An 18,943-nucleotide genomic window follows, 5' to 3' on the forward strand; every position below is an offset into this window, starting at 1 on the left:
GCACACCAGGTAGTCCTAAAGCTTTACTTTTGTGCCCAGTCTCATGCGGAGCCGCTATCCCCCATGGTCCTTACGGAGTTCCCAGCATCCACTACGGACTACGAGAAATAGAATTATCGGTAAGTAAATTCTTATTTTAACTGTTTGTGGCCCTTTGAATTGTATGTGCCTATGTTAGTTTATTGTCAAAACACCTCATTCAAATTTGTTAACATAATTCATTAATGTTCAATATATACATCGTATAATTTTTACTTTTTCTTTTGTAATTTTTATGGATTGCACTGCACCCAGCTACTGCCTGCCCTATTAATCAGTACCATGAAAAACACACACAGCTTTTTGTAAAAAGCTTTTTGTATAGTTGCTGTTACCCAACGTAAGTCTACTGCCTCACTTCTTTCCTATAGACAACGGAGAATAAACTGTAAGAACTAAATGAGTGAGGCAAAGCTGCTATTGAATTGTTTGATTTTTAATTATTTTTGTGTAAATTGGTTTAGTAGTTTAAAACATTAATGCAAAAAATAAAATAACTAGTTTAATGAAAAAAGAAATGAATCCTGCATTTTATATTAATACTGTAATACATTGCTGTCTAATAGAAACCTCGATCTACCGTGTGTAAATGCTTTCTAACATTAATAGTCCAACTTTGGGTTGTTAATGTTAGAAAGCATTAAAACCTTTTTTTCCTTTTTTTTTTAACCGTTTTTGTTTCAACCCTGTAAAACAAAATGCTGTTCAATTCATCAAAAGCCCAAGATCTGTGTCATGATTTGATGGTTGGCACTATGGCTTCCACATTGCATACCCTTAAAATTATAATTAATTTAATTTTCTTTAATAGATTTCTGGACATTATGGAATGGGAGTCATAAATACTGTGTATAAATGTCTCTGCACTACAGGATTAAGAAGAAACCGTAATTGTAGTAATACTGTAATGTATTCCATGTCTACACTTATAAAGAAATACCTCAATTTAAAAAGTTTAATAATGATTACAGTAAGAAACATTAAAACATATCTTGCCCATAAATGCAGATATTAGTATAACAACTGCAGCAGCATGCAAGATTATTATCCGCTGCGGTCAGGGCCGGAGCTTCCACTAGGCAGCTTTAGGCAGCTGCCTAGGGGCGCCGGGACCTGAGGGGGCGGCCTGCTACAGCTGCCTGAAAAAGGTAGCGTGGTCCTATCTTTCACAGCCACTGCAATCCTCCCAGGACTCGTATCTTACAGTAGCCGTGACTGCTAAGCTCCTGTATTGCAGCCTCCAGCTCCACCTCCACCCGACACAGGCAGTAACTGTGACAGCTCCTGGAGTCCTGGCTGGGGGTGACATGCAGCACTGCTCTTCATTCCAGGCTCTTTCACTGACTACTCAGTCCCAACTCTGCATCGCAGCCTGCAGGTAGTGGCTGCACAGTGTACTCTCTGCATTTGAGTCCACTGAGGAGGGGGGGGGGGGGGGGAGGAGATGAGCAGCAGGCATGCACACAGTTTGGGGGGGATGAGCAGCAGCATGCATACAGATGGTGGGGGGGATAATAGGACAGCAGACTTTTAACACAGTGGGGGGGGGGGGGGGGTGAGAGTAGCAGGCACCCACACAGACTGGGGAGAAGAGAGCAGCCATGCAACAAACTGGGGGTGGGGGAGAGCCGCAGCATGCCTTTCATCTGAAGGGTGGGTAGAGGGAAGGGGCAGTAGGCAGAAGTTTTGCCTAGGGTGCCGAGAAACCTTGCACCGGCCCTGGCTGCGGTACAAAAATATAGAGGTATATTTACTAAGCACCGATTTTGTGTTTTTCTTTCTCTGCTTTTTGTTTCATTTATTTTTTTTTAAATTTAGCAAATTGGAAAGTTATGAAAAGCAAAGTGGACCAAAAAAAACACCAAATCGCTTTGTGATTGAAATGGGAAAAACATTGATGTTCTCTCATCAGCTAAATGCAAATCAGAGATTTACAAACGGTCTGTTTTAAAATGCACCAAAAGTCAGCCTCAAAATCAGCGACATCCCACCTGTGGCAGTCTATTTTTGTGAGAAGCACTGGACAGATCACTATGATCTGTGCAGGTTTTTTAAGGTTAAGTGTTTGAAAGAGTTTTAAATGACAAAACCCTCCCCCCCAAAAAAACACACCAAAAACCAGCGTGGGGTCCCCCTCAAAAGCATTACTAGCACCGGAAGTCTGAGTCCATACTGGTACTAGAAAAATGGAGGAGAAACTGACATGGGGCGCCCCCATATTTCCAGTCATCAGCACCAGGCTCAACCAGACTGTGAGTAATGTCATAGCAGGGAGGCACATATCATGGGGTCTCCCTGCCATCACATTGTCCTGCCCCAAACTGGTCCCCGCAGACCTGTGAGTTCCCCATTTTTCTATTACCAGAATGGGCTCAGAGGTCCAGGGCTGGCTATTTGCTATTGGGAAGGATCCCACACAGTTGTGTTTTTCACATTGTTAAACACTTTTAACCCTAAGAAGCACTGCACAGGTCAAAGTGTAGTTCCTGTATGCAGTTATGTTTTAGCTTATGTTTGCTGGCTGGTTTAAACTGAATGTTAAACTAACATTGACGTCTGGTTACAGTTGAAGTTGAAACCCGACAGATGATAATATATGCAGATTTTGCCGTTGAAAGTACAGTCAACATCGGTCTGTTGTTCAATTGATTTAAAATGGATCTAAAACCGGCCTTTAATAAATGTACCCCATGGTGTCTTCATAGAACTGTTGCTGTAGAAATTGCTGAACATGTACACCCAGAAAGTTATCCCAATATGGTACTAGTGTCTTGAAACTGAAACAAGTTAATTGAGATGAGCTGAATGGCAAAACATTAGTTTAAAAAAAGCAAAAAATTTAAAATGTACTTTGAAAACGTGAGTTACAGTGGCATCGTCAGCTTTTAGTTACCATAGGCTTTTGTACCACTTATGATTTCTGGCCGTCCCAGTAAGAATCCGTTGCTGCAAAGGTTATCCTGAGGATGAGTCTATTTTGGTGACTTCTCATTGCATCCACTTTGCTGGAAGCCTGTCATAGAGGTGGTTCACAGAAGATCACAATAGTTATGTCTTAAAAACAGAGGTTTAATGTACAAAGTTTAAATGAAGTCAACCATAGCACTAAGCGATGTAGCCATCCTTCCCGTGACAGCTATTGGGTTATGCCTAAGTCTTTACTGCTCATGACAGAGCAGGTGTCCGGAATCTAATGGTTTACCTCTATGGAGTAGACTTGAGGCTTCCATAACTCTCGTACAATGGGATTGCGGTTAGGTAGGCTGTATACTTTAGCATGATTTGGAGAACAACTAATTTTGCACTTCCCCTATTGGAGCTATAAATGGATCATGTATAAAAACAAAGGGCATCCAGTGTACTAATAGTAAGAGCTATACCTTGTGAGCTACATGCCCACTAGCAGTTACTGAGTAGCATGCCAGTGCAGTGCATAAAGTGGAACTGTTTTCATTTCCCCACATTTACTAGTGATCAATATATTTGAGAGCAGTATGGTAAATGCATATTTACATGCCATTTATTGGCTAAACTGGGCACAAATCCACATGGGCATTGGATGTTGATATGACCAGACTTCTATAACTGGCTTATGCCAGTACTTTGGGGATAGGGGTGGGCTGCTATTAGTTACTAGTCAATAACTGGTTACAAGTGGATGTTACAGACTTAATCGGTGTAAATGCAATGTTTGCCAGCTAACCTGAGGATATTTCCCTAAATGAAATTATGCCAGGAGTCTGCATGGTTTACCTACTGCCACTCATTATCATTCATAAATTTTGAATACTAAAAGACATCTGTGCAGGTAAGTATCTCCTAAGTCACCTACAGCACACATGGGTATATCTCACTAATTAGGGCACAAACATGCACTAAGTGAATGATTGAGAGACCGAAGTTTCTATTGTACTGTAATGTGTGTGTAAATCTGCATATTTGGTAATAAATTAGAACACATGACTCCTTATGAGAGTGTACTATAATGCGATGGGTGAGGGTAAGACGCACCTGCCTATGAGGGTCACTACACAGACAACAGAATTTCCTGACCTGCTTGTGTAATTGGATGATGTGTTAAGGCTTCTCCAGTAGAGTCTGGGTTGGAGGCACAGCTGCTGCTTATGTGGCAGGGAAATATACATTATGGTAAGAACTTACCATTGATAACTGTATTTCTCCTAAGTCCACAGGATAACACTGGGATATGATGAAGCGACAGCGGATTTGCGCCAATCGGCCAAAGCTTTTCGGCCTCTCAGCATGCAACGGGCCCGTCCATATATCCCCGCCGCCTGGCTCAGGCAAATCCGTTGTATTCCCAAAGCTCAAGGCAGGAGCATCATAGATAGCCCTAATCAGGCGAGAAGAACACACATGCACACCCTTCCGTACAAGAAGGAAGAGGTTAGTGAGTAAAAGGATCCTCAAATCGGGTGCGTCAGGGTGGGATCCTTGTGGACTTAAGAGAAATACAGTTATTAACGGTAAGTTCTTACCATAACGTATATATCTCCGGCAGGGTCCACAGGTTATCCACAGGATAACATTGGGATTTCCCAAACCAATTTAGTGGTGGGGATACTACTGATTGGACAGGAGAATCCTTCGCCCTGAATTCAACGTTGAGAGGTAAAGGTATGCATGGCATAATGAATGTGTTAATGGAAGACCATGTGGCTTGTCTTGCATATCTGTTCTGCTGAAGCACCACGTTGTGCTGCCCATGATGGACCTACCTTACGAGTAGAGTGAGCAGAGACATTAGTCAGAACAGGGAGATCAGCTTGAGAATATGCTTCTGAAATCGTCTTCCAAAGCCACCTTGCCAGTGTCTGCTTATCAGGCATAAATTGGAAGCTGGAACCGAAGCCTTACCTTCTCCCCGTGCTCTGGCCACAGCCTGGTAACGTCTGCTCGACCTGCTAGTATATCCGACACAGACGCCCGCCGAAACAGCACTGTATTCGTGGGTAAGCGTTGTCGCGACCCGGCGGAGAGTTGTTGGTGCAACTCTTTCTAAGGTACGTATAAGACGCTTTTTAGAAAGATCACTCAAGAAAAAATTGTAAGACTATAAAAATAAATAAAGTTTAGGGCTGCTGAAAACCAGCAGCCCTCTGACCGGGGTCCGGCTCCTGCCGCACCAAATAAAAAACTGATTTGCCTGAGCCAGGAGGTGGGGATACATGGACGGGCCCGTTGCTTGCTGGGAAGCCGAAATGCTTTAACCGATTGGTGCAAATCCGCTGTTGTTTCATCATATCCCAATATTATTCTGTGGATAACCTGTGGACCCTGCCGGAAAAGACTGTTCTTTATGCTGGGGGCCTGAGTTGGGAGCTTGCAGCTGTGCGCACTCTGTAAAGGAGAATGTACGTACTTGTAGTACTCTCTTGTTTATAGTCCTGAACAATATTTTAGTTTTAGAATTGAGTTTTGGCACCTGCTTAATACAAGGCTCCGAGCTGCTTACACTATCTACTGGATTGTGACTGAGATCTTGGGGCACCTGCTGAATATGCTGGCTGTTTACACCATCTTGTATTGTAATCTGTAAGCATAAAAATACATTTTGGTTGGGTCCATTGTAACCCAATTTCTTTGAAGTTGTTGATCAACTTGATTTACTTAAATATAGAAGTAATCTGGTTCAAAAGTTGATCCAAAAAATTATTTGGTTCATTTTACCTTGATATTCATGGATATGAAGCAATGGATGTCCTTTGCATACTCATTTTTCTAACATCCTCTTGAGGAAAGAGTGCTGTTGAATGCAGCACTCTGAATCCAGGGAGCAGAGCATTAGTCCAGGGCCATCTTAACATATAGGCACACTGGGCAGCTGCCCAGGACCCCACGATTCTAGGGGCCTTCAAGCAGGGGTAGCCTCCCACCCCCACACACAATCGGATCATCCAGGTAGCATTTTCTTTCTGCCTCCTACCCTGCAGTTAGACTGTAAATGATTGTCAGCATGCGGATTGGTGGATGGCTGGAGCTATCCACCAATCAAGTTTCTGACAGCCAGTCACTGAGTGGAAGCATGTGAAGAAACCACAGTAGGGGTAATTTCTGATTTTTATTTTTCCATTTATTCCTGTAAATGTGTGTGTATAGGTGCCCCAGTACATTGCTTTGCCCAGGGCTACAGTGCTGTTAAGACAGCCCTGCATTAGTTGTGTACTTCCCTGGCTATCTGTCCATGTGCTGCCAAATGAAATCTGTAGCCTTGGAGTATTAGTGAAGCATCGACTTTAATAGATTGTACTTGTGTATGTCGCCTTTATTAGTAATTATGCACTATCATTATTTCCTTGTCTGTATATTTCCTTGTCTGTATTGGTGTTCTGTGGCGGTATATCGCAAACTTTCTATGCAAGATTCTCTCATGAGTAAATCTTATTCTTTTTAATATTTTAAGGGATCAATCCAAAAGAACAAAAGAGAGTGTGGTTTGCTGATGGCTTATTACCCAATGGAGAAGTCGCTGACACAAGCAAACTTGCAGCAGTCGGCAAGAAAATTTCCCAGGACTCCAGCCCAGTTACTCCAATAACACCACATTCTGCCATGGTGAGAGACAAAAATAATAATAATAATAATAAAAATATGTAATTTGTGAGGTTTTTTTTTTCTACGTGTGATTTACTTAGATTTTGATTTTTCAAATATATATTTTTGTTACTCATCTCTACTGTAGCATATTTTTCTGTTTGCTAGGATATTCTCAGTTGGCTAAGATGGGTATAGTATGGTTTGCCGGCGGTCGGTGTCCTGGCGACCAGCATACCGGTGCCGGAATACCGACGGCCGGCATACCGACAGCTGGGCGAGCGCAAATGATCCCCTTGCGGGCACAGTGGCGCGCTACGCTATCTATTCTCCCTCCAGGAGGGTCGTGGACCCCCAAGAGGGAGAAAAAAATGTCGGTATGCCGGCAGTCGGGATTCCGGCGCCGCTATGGTGGTCGCCGGGAGCCCGGCAGCCAGCAACCTGTAGACCACCCGGCTAAGATTAGTACATGCAGCCTGGTAGTCATGTAAACCGTTCAATTTTTATTTATTTACTGCCCCCACCATTTGCTTACTTGCATAACTGAGACACAATTTTTGCATTTACTACAAAGTGGAAGATAGTTGGCTTTTGATCTGCCAGCTATCTCCGTTTCTCATTAGTAAACATTGAGTTTCTTCCTGCAGGCTGCTGGGCATTATCAAGATAATACAAAGCAATCTGAGGCACCAGAAAAGTTGGAAACGTCTCTTGAAGTGTCAAGTGTGCCGGCAGCTTCCGCTGAAGAAACACCTAGTGCATTCAAAGTGTCCTCTGCATCCGACTATAAAATGCTGTGTGGGGTTGACAAATGTGTGAGCCGAGAACAGAGTCTTATTCCAGATGATGAGGGTCTGCCTCCTCTGTTAATGACAACTGGAGAAAGTGGAGGTAATTGTTAAACATTTTACCACGTTTTGTAAAGATTGTGTAGGTCTGGTGTATGCTTTGTGTAACATTACAGAAAGGGTTGATAGTTTTAGGAAAGCTGCTCCTAAGAGGGTTACATGGACCTGACCTGTTGTCCTATTCTGATGTAGCTAAAACGCCATAGACTGGTCTGTGTGAATATGGGGCATATGTATGAAAACTTGTGGCATCTCCATAATGCAGCAGTACCATTCTTAGACAGTGGGACATGGTGCCTGTCCCGGCGACCAGTAAGAAGTAAAGTAATTACATTACTTCCGGTTCGGCAGATGGCCATGCTACTGCGCATGCAGGTTCCTACAGATCCCTTTCCTGGTTAATTTTGCAAGATGTAGCCCATAGGCTATAAAGGATAATGCCAACTTAAGATGGCATTAGCAAACGAAGCCTATAGAAGGGCTGCTTTTTTTTTTTTTTACATTGAAAACAGGGAATCGTTCCCCTGTACATGGTGGCAACAAATATTTGCAGGTACCCCCTGAAATTTGAGCTTTTTTGAGGGGTATTCTGCAAATATTTTTTTTATAAAAGTGTGTGTGTGTATGTGTATTTACTATCCAGTTTCCTCACCCTCTGCTTTTTGCATATAGTTATGCTTCATATGGCGGAATAGTGTTACTGTGCCTCACTGCACACCTGTAATGACTTATTGCCCTAACTAATAGTTTGAGTATTTAAGACTTTTGTAAAACAAGATTCACACACAGGGTTTTTTTTCCACAATCTCTTATTGCAGTTTGCGATTTAATCGCTGTGTTTGTTGGTAAAATTGTAATGGATACTTTTAACACAACGGAAATTGCTGCATTGTTGCCTGTTTTACACGGGGCATATGTAGTTCCCTCCTTGTACCGGGACTATCCTAAAACTGTCCAAACTTTAGCGTCAAATGGAACACTTGCCTGACCGATTCAATGTTCTTGACGTAGGCTCTATACAATTCAGAGCTGATCATAGATTTGCCAAAAAAACGCACATCTGCAATCAAAATCTCTGACATGCGAAGGCAGGCAGCTACCCACCATGTTTTTGGTCGCAGCGGCTGCCTGTGTTGTCCGGACTGCGCCCCTTAAATGGAGCGTCAACACCCACAAAATGTGGTCTCGACGCCCAGTTCCCTCACCCCTCCGTAGAGAACGCAGTTTAGAACATTGCACATGTGCATACCGGCGTACGTAGATGAGTAACAATCGCTACCAATCGATTTTTGTACAATGGCGACAGGGTCTGAATTAGACCCAGTGTGTCGGATAGTCTGTCTCTTGCAGTTGTTACTTAAAAATATTGCTTCCACGTGTAATCTCAGATTAAATGCGACGTGGGGTTCCAACCGGTATCTGGTATATAGGCCTACATTAAAAAGGTTTACTGTCAATCGGTCGACAACTAATGGTAGACATGCATTAGTTCGAAAGGTGCTTTTTCTGTGGCTGAAAAGTGACAAAACTCAAAACTCAAACAAAAAAACCTGACCATTTTCATGTTGACCTTTTCACCCTGTTGACCTCATGCATGTCTACCATCAGTGGACGACTTATTGACTGTAGGCATTTTTAGTATAGATCTAATAATCTACACCCATTCAAAACAGCTCTAGACTTTAACCATATGGATGCAGCAGTGGAACCATATAGGTGATACTTGCAGTGTGGGGTTCCCCACCATGATTGCAACCAGCAGTATGCTAGTGGCACCAGGCCTTGGTTCACTAGAGATCAGGATTGCTAAATAAAAAATGTTGTGTATTACAGGTTGAGTATCCCATATACAAATATTCCGAAATACGGGATTTTTTGAGTGAGATTTTCTGATGGCTCAATGTACACAAACTTTGTTTAATGCACAAAGTTATTAAAAATACTGTATTAAATTACCTTCAGGCTTTGTGTATAAAGTGTTTATGAAACATAAATGAATTGTGTGTATGTACACAAACTTTGTTTAATGCAGTTATTCAAAATGTTAGCTAAAATTACCTTCAGGCTGTGTGTATAAGGTGTATATGAAACATAAATGCATTCTGTGCTTAGACTTGGGTCCCATCGCCATGTTATCTCCTTATGGTATGCAATTATTCCAAAATACGGAAAAATCAGATATCCAAAATACTTCTGGTCCCAAGCATTTTGGATAAGGGAGACTCAACCTGTACTAGGGATTTTTCTGCATCCATGTATTAATGTGAAGGCTTTTTTTAACCGTTGTCTCATTGCCTTCCAACTTTACCACAGGCTGCACAAGTACATTACCTGTTATGTCATTATGTTCACCCTGTTGAAATTCTGTCTAGAATATCTTTCTTTTTCTGCCTGATTTTATCATGAATACCATTGTAGATGGCGCACACACGTACCTCACCCATCACTGTGCACCAAACTAATGACTGGTTAAGGTTTACTGTAGCTTCCTCCCAGTTTGGAGTTTCTGTCTCAAACCTCTGTATGATGTACAGTATAAGTTAAGCTGGATACGCAGCCAGGCAACCGGGAAGGGGTGTGACTGAGCGGCAAGGGATGCATCAGAAGACCTAGCTAGCGACTGCATGTACCTGCATAGCAATATGTTGGTCCAATCGGGGGGATGTTTTTTAAAACATGTTTGTTTTTTACGAAGTGTGTGGGTGGTACTATTAGATTTTAAGACCATTAGAGGGTCTATTGCCAATGGTGGGTTGGTGGTTGTTTTATAATGGGGCCTATGAAAAGGGGGGTGCAAAACACCCTCTAGATAAAATATCTTTTTTTTTAAATAAAATATTTTAATTGATTAAGCATATTTTTCTCTTACGTCCTAGAGGATGCTGGGGTTACATTTAGTACCATGGGGTATAGATGGGTCCACTAGGAGCCACTGGCACTTTAAGAGTTTAATAGTGTGGGCTGGCTCCTCCCTCTATGCCCCTCCTACCAGACTCAGTTTAGAAAATGTACCCGGTGGAGCCGGTCACAGCTAGGGGAGTTCCTAGGAGTTTTCTTAGTTTTATTTTTTTAATTAAAGTTAGTTTGTTGTTTTACAGGGAGGTTGCTGGCAACAGCCTCCCTGCTTTGTGGTACTTAGAGGGGAGTAGGAACCAACTTAATGGAGTGTTAATGGTTCTCTACTCCGCTGACAGGACACCGAGCTCCTGAGGGTGATGATCGCAAGCCCACGAGGCGCCCGCTCACTCCCGCAGCCCGGCTGCCACCCCCTAACAGAGCCAGAAGATAGAAGAGGGGTGAGTACAGAGCCAGCGTCCCGGGTTAGCAGGTTGCCGTCGGGTATGGCGGCAGAAGGGTTGGAGTGCAGCTCTGACAGGCTGCTCTCCTAGAAGGCTCAGCAACATGTGTGGAGAACCTTCCCTTCACTGGTCAGGCCCTGTTTGGGGAAGCACTGGATGTGTGGATATCCACGGCAACTGCGGGTAAGTCGACCTTTCTTCCCTCCGCAGCCCCACCGGTTCGGAAACCTAATCCTACTCCTTCACTGCAGTCCTTTCGGACCACAAAATAAAAAAAAATCCAAAGGCCCCTCCACCACCTTTAAAGGATGTTGGGGGAAATCCAGGAAACCTGCACCAACAGGTTCCCAGGAACAGAAACCAAGTTCTGCTTCCTCAAAATCTTCAGCATGACGGTGGACCTCCCAGCCTGGAGATCGGTCAGGTGGGAGCGAGATTAAAAGATTTCAGTCACGTCTGGGCGTCCTCGTGCCTAGACCCCTGGGTAACAGATATTGTTGCCCAGGGGCACAGACTGGAGTTCAGGCACTCCCACCTCACAGATTCTTCAAATCAGGCTTACCAGTTTTGCTGACAGAAGTACTATCCTAAGGAAGCCATTCAAAAGATGGTACGAACGAATGTCATTGTTCCGGTTCCACCTCACCTAACACACAAGGGTTATTACTCCAACCTGTTTGTGGTTCCGAAACCTTGTCTGTTCGGTAAGACCAATATTGAACCTAAAGTCATTGAACCCCTACTTAAAGGTATTCAAATCCAAGATGGAGTAGCTGAGAGCTGTGATCTCGGGTTTGGAGTAGGGGGGAATTCCTGGTATCCCTGGATATCAAGGATGCGTACCTTCACATTCCGATCTGGCCAGCTCATCAGGCTTACCTACGATTTGCACTACTGGACTGTCACGATCAGTTCCAGACATTACCATTTGGCCTCTCCACAGCGCCAAGTGTGTTCAACAAGGTCATGGAGGAGATAATGTTCCTCCGCAAGCAGGGAGTGAACATAATTCTATATCTGGACGATCTCCTGATAAACGCATCTTCCAGGGAGAGACTGTTGCAGAGTATAGCTCTCTCAACTCAACTACTTCGGGATCACGGGTGGATTGTGAACCTTCCAAAGTCACATTTGGAGCCGACAAAGAGACTGCCCTTTCTGGGGATGATTCTTGACACAGAAATGCAGAGGGTGCTTCTACCGGTGGCGAAAGCGTTTGTGATCCAATCAATGGTCCGGGATGTCCTAAGGCCAGCCCGGGTATCGGTTCATCAGTGCATTCGCCTTCTGGGGAAGATGGTAGCCTCCTACGAGGCTATACAGTACGGAAGATTCCATGCACGTTTTTTCCAACTGGATCTTCTGGAAAAATGGTCGGAATCACATCTCCACATGCACCAGAGTATACGCCTGTCGCCAAAAGCCAGAATTTCACTCCTCCTCTGGTGGCTCCAAACTTCTCACCTGCTCGAGGGACGCAGTTTCGGGATTCAGAATTGGATTCTTCTAACCACGGATGCGAGTCTCAGTGGTTGGGAAGCAGTCACCCAGGGGGAAAACTTCCAAGGAAGGTGGTCAAGTCAGGAATCTCTCCTTCCAATAAACGTTCTGCAACTGAGGGCCATATACAAGCAGCACATCTTCTGCAAGATCAAGCCATTCAGGTTCAGTCAGACAACGTCACAGCGGTGTCCTACATAAACAGGCAGGGCGGAACGAAGAGCAGAGCTGCAATGTCAGAGGCAACATGATTCCTCCTCTGGGCAGAAAACCATGCAGTGGCGTTGTCAGCGATCTTCATTCCGGGAGTGGATAACTGGGAAGTGGACTACCTCAGCAGACACGATCTCCATCCAGGAGAATTGGGCCTCCACCCAGAGGTATTTGCAGAGGTAACCAGCCGATGGGGTGTACCTCAGACTTGATGGCCTCTTGCCTCAACAAGAAGCTTCGGAGGTACTGTTCCAGGTCAAAGGATCCACAAGCAGTGGCAGTGGACACCCTGGTAACTCCGTGGGTGTTCCAGTCAGTGTACTGTATGTGTTCCCTCCACTTCCATTCATCCCAAGGATTCTCAAACTAATAAAAAGAACAAGAGTTCAGGCGATCCTCATTGCTCCGGACTAGCCTAGAAGAGCTTGGTACACAGATCTTCTGGAATTACTGCTGGAGGATCCGAGGCCTCTACAACAGGGGCCGTTCCCCTATCAAGACTTACCACGGCTACGTTTGACGGCATGGAGGTTGAACGCCAGATCTTAGCTCGGAAAGGCATTCCGAACAAAGTCATTCCTACTCTGATTCAATCTAGGAAGGGTGTAACGTCTAAGCATTACCATAGAATCTGGAAAAAGTATGTGTCTTGGTGGGAATCCAAGAAGTTTCCTGCGGTGGAGTTTCAACTAGGACGGTTTCTCCTCTTTCTGCAAGCAGGTGTGGATGTGGGCCTACGCTTGGGCTCCATAAAGGTCCAGATTTTGACCTTGTCCATTTTCTTCCAGAAACAATTGGCTACTCTCCCTGAGGTTCAGACATTCTTGAAAGGCGTTCTGCACATCCAACCACTCTTTGTGCCTCCTACGGCACCTTGGGATCTAAATGTGCTGCTGCAGTTCCTGCAATCGGATTGGTTCATACCTTTACACGAGGTAGACGTAAAGTTTCTTACTTGGAAGGCGGTCACACTGTTGGCATTGGCATCTGCAAGACGTGTGTCAGAATTGGCATTGTCGTACATGAGCCCCTACTTGATTTTCCATGAGGATAGAGCTGAGCTCAGAACGCGCCAGCAATTTTTTCCAAAGGGTGTGTCGGCTTTTCATATCAACCAATCTATTGTTGTGCCAGTGGCTACTGACTCCTCAATTACATCAAAGTCCTTGGATGTTGTGAGGGTTTTGAAGATATATGTGAAGAGAACTTCTCGTCACAGGAAGTCGGATGCACTATTTGTCCTTTATGTTCCCAACAAGATTGGGTGTCCTGCTTCTAAGCAGACAATTTCTCGCTAGATCAGGCTTACTATCCAACATGTTTATTCTGTGGCAGGATTGCAGATTCCAAGATCTGTTCAGGCCCACTCTACTCGTAAGGTGGGTTCTTCCTGGGCGGCTGCAACTTTGGCTTTACAGCTTTGCCGAGCAGCTACTTGGTTAGGGTCGAACACATTTGCTAAGTTCTACAAGTTCGATACTTTGGCCGCTGAGGACCTTAAGTTTGGTCAATCTGTTCTGCAGGAACCTCAGCACTCTCCCTCCCGTACTGGGAACTTTGGTACATCCCCATGGTACTAAATGAAACCCCATCATCCTCTGGGACGTAAATAGGATTTTATATACCTACCGGTAAATCCTTTTCTCATAGTCCGTAGAGGATGCTGGGCGCCCGCCCAGTGCTTCGTATTCCTGCATTGTAACTTGGTTAAGTATTGTTGGTTCAGTCGTTGCTGAATCGTTTTAAGTTGGTTAGCTTGGCTTTCCTTTTTTGTGTGTGTGTGTGTGTGTGAGAGCTGGTGTGAATCTCGCCACTATCTGTGTATTTCCTTCTCTCGAAGTATGTCCGTCTCCTCAGGCACAGTTTCTAAACTGAGTCTGGTAGGAGGGTCATAGAGGGAGGAGCCAGCCCACACTATTAAACTCTTAAAAGTGGCAATGGCTCCTAGTGGATCTGTCTATACCCCATGGTACTGAATAGAACCCCAGCATCCTCTACGGACTACGAGAAAAGAATTTGCCGTTTGGTATATAAAATCCTATTTTCAGTTGTAAGTAAGAGGAGCTATTTCTGCCCTCTGTTGGTATATAACGCTAGAACACTATATCTATGTTTCATTTCACGTTGTTCTCAACAAAAAGTATTCAATAATTTACAAATAAGAGCTTTGTTCACATCAGTCCCCGTTCAGTTTTGACAATTTAAATATTTTTTAGAAAAAGTGCTGCTTGCTATAGCCTTTAAATGTGCCCTATTTGTGGATTGTCTGTCTCTGTTTATTATCCGTGTCCAGACTAAGATCATCTTGTGTTGCAGATGCTGTGGTGGAAAACAGTCCTACGCATGCAGGGGTCATGTTGCTGTTAGAGGAAGGTGGACCTAACCCATTAACATTCATCTTAAATGCAAACCTACTTGTCAATGTCAAGATGATAACTTGTAAGTAAGAAAATAAAGAATTATGAGCTCTGTATATTAGTACAGGTTGAGTATCCCATATCCAAATATTCCGAAATACGGAATATTCCGAAATACGGACTTTTTTGAGTGAGAGTGAGATAGTGAAACCTTTGTTTTCTGATGGCTCAATGTACACAAACTTTGTTTAATACACAAAGTTATTAAAAATATTGTATTAAATGACCTTCAGGCTGTGTGTATAAGGTGTATATGAAACATAAATGAGTTGTGTGAATGTACACACACTTTGTTTAAAGCACAAAGTTATAAAAAATATTGGCTAAAATGACCTTCAGGCTGTGTGTATAAGGTGTATATGAAACATAAATGCATGCTGTGCTTAGATTTAGGTCCCATCACCATGATATCTCATTATGGTATGCAATTATTCCGAAATACGGAAAAATCCCATATCCAAAATACCGCTGGTCCCGAGCATTTTGGATAAGGGAGACTCAACCTGTATATTGTATTATCCACTTGTTACATGTCTGTAACAGTTCTGAAGGACAAATTCATTAAACATGAGTCCACTTATATTTGTTATTTGTTAGATGCTTCCGAAAAATGCTGGTTCTTCGCATCTAATGGATTACATGGCTTAGGCCAGGCTGAAATTGTAGTTCTTCTGACGTGTTTGCCAAACGAAGACACTGTTCCAAAGGATATATTTAAACTTATGATGAGCATTTACAAGGATGCACACAAAGGTATGCTTACATTGTCTTACATGCCCACGTCTAGGTTTGTTGTTACAGCATATGATGAAAAGTTAATATTTTACACTCTCCTAACTTTTAGTGATGTGCACCGGACATTTTTCGGGTTTTGTGTTTTGGTTTTGGATTCGGTTCCGCGGCCGTGTTTTGGATTCGGACGTGTTTTGGCAAAACCTCACCGATATTTTTTTGTCTGATTTGGGTGTGTTTTGGATTCGGGTGTTTTTTTTCAAAAAACCCTAAAAAACAGCTTAAATCTTAGAATTTGTGGGTCATTTTGCTCCCATAGTATTATTAACCTCAATAACCATAATTTCCACTCATTTCCAGTCTATTCTGAACACCTCACACCTCACAATATTATTTTTAGTCCTAAAGTTTGCACCGAGGTCGCTGGATGGCTAAGCTAAGCGACACAAGTGGCCGACACAAACACCTGGCCCATCTAGGAGTGGCACTGCAGTGTCAGGCAGGATGGCACTTCAAAAAAATAGTCCCCAAACAGCACATGATGCAAAGAAAAAAAGAGGCGCACCAAGGTCGCTGTGTGACTAAGTTAAGCGACACAAGTGGCCGACACAAACACCTGGCCCATCTAGGAGTGGCACTGCAGTGTCAGACAGGATGGCACTTCAAAAAAATTGTCCCCAAACAGCACATGATGCAAAGAAAAATGAAAGAAAAAAGAGGTGCAAGATGGAATTGTCCTTGGGCCCTCCCACCCACCCTTATGTTGTATAAACAGGACATGCACACTTTAACGAACCCATAATTTCAGCGACAGGGTCTGCCACACGACTGTGACTGAAATGACTGGTTGGTTTGGGCCCCCACCAAAAAAGAAGCAATCAATCTCTCCTTGCACAAACTGGCTCTACAGAGGTAAGATGTCCTCCTCATCATCATCCTCCGATTCCTCACCCCTTTCACTGTGTACATCACCCTCCTCACAGATTATTAATTCGTCCTCACTGGAATCCACCATCTCAGATCCCTGTGTACTTTCTGGAGGCAATTGCTGGTGAATGTCTCCACGGAGGAATTGATTATAATTCATTTTGATGAACATCATCTTCTCCACATTTTCTGGAAGTAACCTTGTATGCCGATTGCTGACAAGGTGAGCGGCTGCACTAAACTCTCTTTCGGAGTACACACTGGAGGGAGGGCAACTTAGGTAGAATAAAGCCAGTTTGTGCAAGGGCCTCCAAATTGCCTCTTTTTCCTGCCAGTATACGTACGGACTGTCTGACGTGCCTACTTGGATGCGGTCACTCATATAATCCTCCACCATTCTTTCAATGGTGAGAGAATCATATGCAGTGACAGTAGACGACATGTCAGTAATCGTTGGCAGGTCCTTCAGTCCGGACCAGATGTCAGCACTCGCTCCAGACTGCCCTGCATCACCGCCAGCGTGTGGGCTCGGAATTCTTAGCCTTTTCCTCGCACCCCCAGTTGCGGGAGAATGTGAAGGAGGAGATGTTGACGGGTCACGTTCCGCTTGACTTGCAATTTTCTCACCAACAGGTCTTTGAACCTCTGCAGACTTGTGTCTGCCGGAAAGAGAGAGACAACGTAGGTTTTAAATCTAGGATCGAGCACGGTGGCCAAAATGTAGTGCTCTGATTTCAACAGATTGACCACCCGTGAATCCTGGTTAAGCGAATTAAGGGCTCCATCCACAAGTCCCACATGCCTAGCAGAATCGCTCTGTTTTAGCTCCTCCTTCAATGTCTCCAGCTTCTCCTGCAAAAGCCTGATGAGGGGAATGACCTGACTCAGGCTGGCAGTGTCTGAACTGACTTCACGTGTGGCAAGTTCAAAGGGTTGCAGAACCTTGCACAAAGTTGAAATCATTCTCCACTGCGCTTGAGTCAGGTGCATTCCCCCTCCTTTGCCTATATCGTGGCCAGATGTATAGGCTTGAATGGCCTTTTGCTGCTCCTCCATCCTCTGAAGCATATAGAGGGTTGAATTCCACCTCGTTACCACCTCTTGCTTCAGATGATGGCAGGGCAGGTTCAGAAATGTTTGGTGGTGCTCCAGTCTTCTGTACGCGGTGCCTGAATGCCGAAAGTGGCCCGCAATTCTTCGGGCCACCGACAGCATCTCTTGCACGCCCCTGTCGTTTTTTAAATAATTCTGCACCACCAAATTCAAGGTATGTGCAAAACATGGGTCGTGCTGGAATTTGCCCAGATGTAATGCACGCACAATATTGCTGGCGTTGTCCGATGTCACAAATCCCCAGGAGAGTCCAATTGGGGTAAGCCATTCTGCGATGATCTTCCTCAGTTTCCGTAAGAGGTTGTCAGCTGTGTGCCTCTTCTGGAAAGCGGTGATACAAAGCGTAGCCTGCCTAGGAACGAGTTGGCGTTTGCGAGATGCTGCTACTGGTGCCGCCGTTGCTGTTCTTGCTGCGGGAGGCAATACATCTACCCAGTGGGCTGTCACAGTCATATAGTCCTGAGTCTGCCCTGCTCCACTTGTCCACATGTCCGTGGTTAAGTGGACATTGGGTACAACTGCATTTTTTAGGACACTGGTGACTCTTTTTCTGACGTCTGTGTACATTTTCGGTATCGCCTGCCTAGAGAAATGGAACCTAGATGGTATTTGGTACCGGGGACACAGTACCTCAATCAAGTCTCTAGTTGCCTCTGAATTAACGGTGGATACCGGAACCACGTTTCTTACCGCCCAGGCTGCCAAGGCCTGAGTTATCTGCTTTGCAGCAGGATGACTGCTGTGATATTTCATCTTCCTCGCAAAGGACTGTTGGACAGTCAATTGCTTACTGGAAGTAGTACAAGTGGTCTTCCGACTTCCCCTCTGGGATGACGATCGACTCCCAGCAGCAACAACAGCAGCGCCAGCAGCAGTAGGCGTTACACTCAAGGATGCATCGGAGGAATCCCAGGCAGGAGAGGACTCGTCAGACTTGCCAGTGACATGGCCTGCAGGACTATTGGCTTCCCTGGGTAAGGAGGAAATTGACACTGAGGGAGTTGGTGGTGTGGTTTGCAGGAGCTTGGTTTCAAGAGGAAGGGATTTAGTGGTCAGTGGACTGCTTCCGCTGTCGCCCAAAGTTTTTGAACTTGTCACTGACTTATGATGAATGCGCTGCAGGTGACGTATAAGGGAGGATGTTCCGAGGTGGTTAACGTCCTTACCCCTACTTATTACAGCTTGACAAAGGCAACACACACACGGCTTGACACCTGTTGTCCGCATTTGTGTTGAAATAATTCCACACCGAAGAGCTGATTTTTTTTTTGTATTTTGACCAGGCATGTCAATGGCCATA

General features: G+C 44.4%; 1 protein-coding gene across 3 annotated transcripts in view; it reads left to right on the forward strand.

Annotated features, from left to right (window-relative positions):
• ZFYVE16 (zinc finger FYVE-type containing 16) overlaps positions 1-18,943 on the forward strand; it is a 200,088-nt gene that overhangs the window by 59,345 nt on the left and 121,800 nt on the right. For all 3 annotated transcript variants that reach the window (XM_063963906.1, XM_063963908.1, XM_063963907.1), the window contains 4 exons: positions 6,464-6,615; positions 7,242-7,485; positions 14,771-14,893; positions 15,469-15,624. In XM_063963906.1, the coding sequence (XP_063819976.1) occupies positions 6,464-6,615; positions 7,242-7,485; positions 14,771-14,893; positions 15,469-15,624 (675 nt within the window). The remainder of the gene's footprint in view (positions 1-6,463; positions 6,616-7,241; positions 7,486-14,770; positions 14,894-15,468; positions 15,625-18,943) is intronic.

This window comes from Pseudophryne corroboree, chromosome 1, assembly GCF_028390025.1.
Source record: "Pseudophryne corroboree isolate aPseCor3 chromosome 1, aPseCor3.hap2, whole genome shotgun sequence".
NCBI classification, from domain to species: Eukaryota; Metazoa; Chordata; class Amphibia; order Anura; family Myobatrachidae; genus Pseudophryne; species Pseudophryne corroboree.